This window comes from Azolla caroliniana, unplaced genomic scaffold (assembly GCF_043228905.1).
Source record: "Azolla caroliniana isolate FFs.n. ecotype wild unplaced genomic scaffold, voAzoCaro1.0.p SCAF_11, whole genome shotgun sequence".
NCBI classification, from domain to species: domain Eukaryota; kingdom Viridiplantae; phylum Streptophyta; class Polypodiopsida; order Salviniales; family Salviniaceae; genus Azolla; species Azolla caroliniana.
Genome location: NW_028230446.1, coordinates 12,171,758 through 12,179,550, shown reverse-complemented (window position 1 = coordinate 12,179,550; position 7,793 = coordinate 12,171,758). Strand labels below are relative to the sequence as shown.

Genomic DNA, 7,793 nt, shown 5'->3' with positions numbered 1-7,793 from the left:
CTTTCATGTTTGTGTTTCACAATAGATGATATCGACACCTTATGTTCTTGTATTAACAATATCCACAAAACAAACTTGAGGAGTGTGAGTAGCTAAACATTTTCTTGACCAAATCTACAAAACCAACGTTTCATGAATAACATCCAATCTAATTTCTAAGTGACACATCATAATAATAATAAAACTTGAGAAGGCTAGTAACCAAAGCATTTTCTCAAATAAATATATAGGGTAGGCCCAATGTCTAATGAAAAACATTCAATCTATTTTCTTGGTGACGCATCATGAATAGAACAAACTTGAGGAAGGCTAGTAACTCAGTAGCTCCAATATTTCATGAATAACATCCACCTAATTTCTTGGGGATGCAGCATGAGTTTCGTAGGGTTATTATTGTAAGGTTTCAATACATCCATTGGTAGCTCTTCAATAAATTCCCCCAAAACATAATGGAAGTTGTGAGTGCAGAACTTTAATTTAACTTCAACGAATTGTCCTTGTTTCAATTAATTCTTTAAATTTGTACAAAGGACCTTCGGAGACCTTAAATTTGCATGAGAAGGAAATAAGATAAATTGAAAGAAACAATTAATCAATGTAGATTCGATAACTAGAATGACAAATTTTTATGGCCCCATAAGTTAGTTACATTATTATCTCATTGTGGACCCATCACGATGGAGTGATACATTATCTTTATTCAAAGTTTGTCCAAACAACTCATAATCACAAAATGTTACAAATTTAATGCTCAAAAGCAAAATGAACATGAGAAAACTTACAATCACTTTCAAACAATTTCAATACTTTAGCTTGTCTTTTCAACAATATGTATATCCCCACACTAATAGCTTTGCCCCTGTCATCAGGAGCTTATCATTTTAATAAGGTACAAAACATAATGCTATTTCATATACACATGTAGCTTTGTAGCCAAGATTTCAAGTACAAAAGTAGTTTTTGTAGCTAGGCATTATAGCTACCAGTTGTAGGTTTTAGGGGTAACAATAAGAAGTGTTAAATAACACTATTGAGGTGTTCAAATTTGCACCTAATTTATGAGATTTGGAAGCACAAATGTAATCCTTTTAATGGATAGGCAACGCCCATGGAAGTGTAGTGATCTACAGGCAATATGTGTATATACTATAGAAGGAGATATTTTCAAACACATGTATAAAAAGCATGAGTGAAATCATTCCGGAGAGGTATGCAACAGTGCCTTATATAGTTGTTTCATAACCGACCATTGGTTTGTCTATAAAATATTGGAAGCACTTCAAATGCAACTCTAACTACTTTAAACATTCTCAACTATAGATATTTTGAGGCATCATGTTATTAGCTTAAGAGCATATTAAAAGGCATTTTGAGAGGCAATGACACTAAATATAGCTAAGATGAAATGAGGTTAGCCAAAGCTATGACACCGTTGTTTCATGATAGAGGTAGATTTAGAAGAGATTTGTAATTTGGAGGTGGGAAGGCTAAACAGTCGTCGCGGCTGATAGAGGCTACGAAGAGCATGAGCCACGTATTGCATGGAAGGCCTTAGAGATGGATGAGGAAGCAAACAACTCGCAGCCAAATCTATCACCACCTTAGCATCATTTACCTTGGAATCTATGCTTATTTGTGTTCTTTCCTCCGAATGTGGCACCTCTACTTGTGGATAGCAACTAAAATTAAACAATTCAAGCAACATAATCCCGAAGTCTCGTACCATATCACCACCCTGTTGTCACAAAATGGCTCGAATTTTAGATGTAATTGATTTGAATCTAATCTAATTTTGTTTTGTTGTTACTTTTATTTAATGTTATGGACTTGACAATGACATTATCTCTGACATTAATTACAACAATACTCAATATTGGTGGCAAAGTTTAGTTAGATTCACTAAATTCAATAGCATGCTAATCTAGACATTGTTTCATAATTGATAATCATTTAGAAAAACTAGCATTGTGATATTGCCTTTTAAAATTTGCAAAGGTTGACTCACTTGAGTTGGATGTAGATTGAGTTCAAGCAATTGTGGTGAACATTGTTTGGATATTGTTAACCAATGTTATGAGATTATGCTTTAAGTCAAACACATGGAGTAACGCATGCATTTCAAGCATTTCCAATTGAGATGGGTTAAACAAAGCATGTGTTGCTTGTATCTATTTATCTATCTTTATAGAATTGCTTGGGATAAAAATCTCCACTTACCTTTATTGTCGAAGTGGTACCAATCAAACTTACAAAGTCGAATATCTTTGGGTTGAAAGACGCATCTAGCTTTATGTTTCTCATCTTCAATTTCACCAAAATCTATTCACCAAGGTAAATTATGTCACCTTCACACTATACATGACATTTTCATTATGCATACAAATTGTTCCTATTCTATGTGACATGGCCCATTATAAGATTGAAAAAAACTACTGTATGTAGGATTTTGTAAATATAACATGAAATTTATCATTTAGCCATTCAAACTATACATGCATACTATGAAACTTATGTTGTTTCTTAAAGCTGAGTGGGTCCATCAAACATGCCTATTTAGCATTCCATAATGTTTGTTGTTGGACCTATGGTAACTTTTGTCTAGTCTTATATTGCTGCCCCCTCAATTTTCAAGAAGACATTGTTGAGTCTCAATTTTATTATAATGGTTTGTCTCATTTTCTTCCTTTGGTGTTGTACACGCAAAACTAAAATATTCATAATATAGTTTACGTGATCGCATTGACACGTGAAGATAATTTGTTTATATATATTTGGATCTATACGTTAAAAATGTCGGCTTTCCATAAATTAAATTTGAGTAATCTAAATAAGAATCAATGTTACTTTAAATTACACTTTGTTTTTACCAATGTATTCAGCACATAACAAACTACAAAAGTAATGTGTCAAGCCTTTGGAATTCCCACGAAAGTTAGATTTTACAAATATCAATATCTTTGTACTAACATTGTTCAACAATGATCAAGCAAGATTCTCGTGACAATTTGGTGTACGAATACCAAATATGATACAAACAGAAGGTAATGGTAGTCACATGGAATCTTTATGTGATAAAATGCATGCATGTGAAAGGATGGAAACATAATCGGGTCAACCTTTTCAATCACAGTTAACGCTAAATGCAAGGGTTACTTTTTTTTGTTTCACTATGATCAAACCCTTCCTCTAGACTATGTTAAACAAGCATAGGATATAATACCTGATTTGGCATATTTTCAAGCAAGAATGAGACGCCCTCTGCGATGCCAATGGCAATCTTGAGTCTTGTGGGCCAATCTATATGGGGATAAATGCCATTGTGCAACAATTCGTAGAGGTTTCCATTTTGGGGATCGTCCCAAACTATGAAGCCAATGCCTTTGCATTGTTGAAGACACTCTCCTTTCTCCTTTGTCTCTCTCTCATAAGAGAAACCTATTATTTTGCACAAGTTAGTATGAGTCATACTTGCTAGAGATAGCATTTGAGCCTTCCATCGCTTGCGAATCTGAAATTGCCCAAACAAGATAATAAACAAGCTTGATTTAAAACATGAAACAAGAGTATCGAAATGATGAAAAACGTTGAGTAGTGAAATGAAAAAGTAGCTTGATGATAAAGGCTATATCCAATAGCCAACAACATATGCAATAGAGTTTGACGTTAGTAAACAAACAAACCGAACACATAGTTAGGATTTGCAAATAAATCATTAACTGACATTTAGAAGAATGCTACCAATATTATCTTACCTAGTATTATTAGGTCCTTGCCACCTATAAGATTAAAAAGACACAATCTGGATTGTCTCTAGAGTGCTTATGGCCATTCCCAAGTTGAAGGCATCTCTCTTTGCATTTATAGTGATTTTTCCACCATGTCATAATTACTCTCGTGCACCACACCTATTGGTGTCACAATAACACGAGAATTCTCATTTCACATGGAGCATGGAGTGACGAGCACTTCCACTTTATCCAATGCAATTCTATAATGGAACGTGCATACCTACCTCAGAGGGGCAAGGGATTGTATCATGTGCTGCTAATAACCCACATACTTCCCCATCACACCTTTGTGGGTGTAAAGTTCCAAGCTAGAGTGTTATGTTGCATACAAGAACAAGAACAATGAGACTAACACTGGGTGCCGAAGGAGGGGTTGCCAAGCTTGGGACAAAGCCCATGCAGGCGATCACGAGGCCGAGTGGGGATGCATCGGGATCCAACAGGACGGATGTTGGTAGGCCAATGTGTGAGGTGTGATGGCAATCCGAAACCCAATGCCAAGCCAAGCAATCACGAGAGCGAGTGCGAGATGCATCGCATCCGACGACAGACACTCTCACTCTTGGATGTTGTTGGTTGGCAAGATGTGGAGGAGTGGGATGGGCATTCCAAAGCTTTGTTTGCAAATTGTATGTATTGTATGTATGTAATGAATGAATGAATGTATGTATGTAATGAATGAATGTATGTATGTATGTAATGAATGAATGAATGAATGTATGTAATGAATGTATGTATGTATGAGAGAAGAGGAACTAACCATGGTGATCTCTATCCTTTCAATGACCACCCTCACCACAACTGTTGTGTTGAGAGCTGAAGAAGAAGAAGAAGAAGGTGTTGTGGTGGTGGGGAAGGAGCCCCTGTAGAGAGGCCCCATGGCCCCATTCCTCAGCCTGTGGGAGGCTCTGAAATTCCCACATGCTTGTGCCAGGAAATGGGGAGAGAATTCCATGGGCGCTGAGGAAGAAGATCCCATACTCAGCATGTTGATCTTATTGACCATGTCCTGCTCTCCTCCTGCTCCTGAATGAGATGAAGATATTACAGATATGTCGGAGTTATAAGATGATGCTGAGGACGATGAAGACGTGGAGAAGCATAAATCTGGGAAAGATGAGGAAACAATGGGTGGTCTCTCGGAGCTTCCAGAATTAGTGGTATGGTTAGGGATCAGTCTAGATCTGCAATTAGGGTTAGGGTTTTGGATGGGTTTATACCCAGGAGGCAGGGGTAAAGGAAAGAGTGAAGAAGAAGAAGAGGAGGAGGTGGAAGAAGAAGCAGAAGCAGAAGCCGAAGCAGAGGACGAAAATGAAGAAGTCGTAGAAGAAGAAGAAGAAGAAGAAATGCTTCTGATTTGTGTTAGACTTATAAGATTTCCATGTTTTAGGGATTTTCTCTGAACATCCGTAGCTCTGCTTTCGCACCCTAATCCTAGCCCTAACCCTAATCCCAACCCTAACCCTAAACTTAAACCCAATTTTCTGTTTACTAGTTTATGAGGAGGAGGAGATGATGAAGTATTGTTAGATTGTTTGGTAGACAAGAGAGATTTGAGAGAGTTGTCTAATTTCAGAGATGGGGAAGAAGAAGAGGAAGAGGAAGAGGAAGAAAAAGAGGAAGAAGCCACATCTTGCTCTGCTCCTTCCATGCACCTCATGGTTTGCTCAAAAGAATGCTATGGATTGATGAAGAGTGGGATTAGTAGATCAATAATGAAAATCAGAGTGGGATTAGTAGACTGATGATGGAATGGAAGTGGATTAGGTTGGGATTAATGATGACATAGAGATGGATTGGTGATGAATTTGAGGTGGATTAGAGTGGGGTTCATAGGATTTTAGTGTGTGATTAGTTGTCGGAAGTAGAGGTGGATAAGGTTGTGATAAGTGGTTGAAATGCAGCCGGATTAGTGCGCGATTAGCGGGTGAAATGAAATGCAGCCCGGATTAGCGTGCAATTAGTGGGTGAAATGGAGGTGGAATTAGTGGGCGAGCCGGAGTAGTGTAGTGTAGTGGTTAAAGTGGAGGTGATTAGTGTGTGATTAGTGTGTGATTAGTGGTGAAGTGAAGGTAGGTTAGTGGTGGTAGTAGGAGATATGTTACAACTTAAAAAAGTGTTGATAGATATTTATATGTATAGGTATATGTTTAGTAGTAGTAGTAGTAGTAGTAGTAATAGTAGTAGTTTACATTGGTATTAGTTTACAATGTACATAGTTCAATCTTTTGTACTCCAACATGATGGGCCTCCCCTTTTTCTTTCCTTTCTTTGAAATTCTGACTTGGGAAGTCGAAAACCATCATACAAGGCCTCCCCCAAGGTGTTAAATTGAAAGCCCTTCATTTTTAACATCCTTCATATTAGGAGTCAAAGAGTTCTTGGCCTATGCTTTGGCTTCACACTTGCTCGCCTGATGGACAAGGGAAAACATTGTTCTTTTTCGCACTTGATGGTCACATATGATATATACATATACATATGAGAGAGAGAGAGAGAGAGAGAGAGAGAGAGAGAGAGAGAGAGAGAGACCTTGCAGAGTGTTCGTCTTGCCTATTGCCAATTCAACATGTTCCACAACCTATGTAGTTAGTTGGTGACCATACTTCATTGTGCCACCCATTATAAGTAATGTTTTTTACATACATTTATTAATATAATTGTGTGTTTTCACCAAGAGAGAGAGAGAGAGAAAGAAAGAAAGATATATTAACATCTTCTAAGGCCAAAATTGGCCCTGTGTGTGCGCGCAAGTGCTTGCACGCTTTTTAATGTCCATGGAGGATGATTGTGATCTATGAGGCAAGTGTACCCCATGGCGAGAGAATCATACTTGGGTTCTGTTCATTTTATGACTTAAGACACACCATTGCCACTTGTGATGCTTCTATGATATCGAGAGAACAACCTCTTGCTCAATTTTTCGCTTTTAAAGAGAGTAGTTAGTTTCCACATGTGTTGGCCACATCCAATGCAAAGAGAGAATTGATACACATCATCACACGTGGTGCTTGTTTAATATCTAGAGAACCAACACTTATTCAAGATTGTTTGGCCGTATAAACTAAGAAAATTAGCATACTAGTTTAGACTTGTCAGTCCACCAAACCTAGAGAGAATAAACATGTTTCACACTTGGTGGCTGAAAATCGAATATAGGTAGTCCAAAATAAGATGTTCTTTATTCATTGTTAAAATGTGTAGATTGTCATAATCCTTAGTCTGTTGGTAACTCTTGAGTTTTATAGCCTTGAGTTGAGGTTGTGGGTTCAAATTGAAATATTTTAGTTTTACCATAGGGAATTTCTTTTTAATGCTAAAATTCCTAGTTTTTACTTTCACATCATTGCACCACAATAATTAACTAACACTTTTGTCTCCTGAAAAAACCGCTTTCTACATTCACTTTCCACGACCCAAGGGATGACAACGATGTTGTTGCCTAATAAAAGACAAGGCGAACAACTTAAGCCTTTGTAGATAAGGTGTGGTGTATGTATGTCTTATGGTTTTTTGACAATATTGTTTCAATTTTGAAAAGAGAAATATTTGAAGGATTGAGATGATGGTGCGTAAAATGGGCATCACGTTCATCTTCTCGACACTTTTCATTGAAATAATTAAAACAACTTGATGGAATCGATAAGTGATGACCTCAAAGTTCGCGAAAAAAGTGAGAGGTTAGAATGGCCACATCATGTAATAGAACTTCTTTTTCCTTTTAAGGCTACATGTAGGAATCCCCAACATGTATGTACACACTCAGTTCACAATTTTAATCCACATTAATGTTTGCAATTTAATGCTCAACCTAGATTCTTAGACATTCTTTAATGTTATATGAGTTCAAATAAAATAAGTCAAATTTGCCTACTCTACAAATATTGTTTTGACCCGATAACATAAACCATATGAAGCCTCAATACACGAAAATGGACTTTAAATTTTGTGTTTCAAGATTACTAGGACACATGATGAAATGAAAATGCCATTACCACTTGTAGC

The 7,793-nt window shown here is 36.9% G+C and overlaps 1 protein-coding gene across 1 annotated transcript; it reads right to left on the bottom strand.

Moving 5' to 3' along the window:
- Nucleotides 1–676: 676 nt before the first annotated feature.
- On the bottom strand, nucleotides 677–5,880 carry LOC147857802 (uncharacterized). The gene is made up of 4 exons (XM_087327356.1): nucleotides 4,549–5,880; nucleotides 3,221–3,508; nucleotides 2,218–2,319; nucleotides 677–1,735 (listed from the first exon to the last, which is right to left on the bottom strand). The coding sequence occupies exons 1-4, from the start codon at nucleotides 5,446–5,448 to the stop codon at nucleotides 1,412–1,414; spliced, it is 1,614 nt and encodes a 537-aa protein (XP_087183482.1). The 5' UTR covers nucleotides 5,449–5,880; the 3' UTR covers nucleotides 677–1,411.
- Between the last annotated feature and the right edge of the window lie 1,913 nt (nucleotides 5,881–7,793).

Coding starts and splice junctions, on each gene's coding strand:
- LOC147857802 (XM_087327356.1), bottom strand. CDS start 5,448: ATGAGGTGCATGGAAGGAGCAGAGCAAGATGTGGCTTCTTCCTCTTTT. Junction 2,320..3,220: donor TTGAAAATATGCCAAATCAG/GTATTATATCCT, acceptor CTTGGTGAATAG/ATTTTGGTGAAATTGAAGAT. Junction 1,736..2,217: donor GTACCACTTCGACAATAAAG/GTAAGTGGAGAT, acceptor TTGTGACAACAG/GGTGGTGATATGGTACGAGA.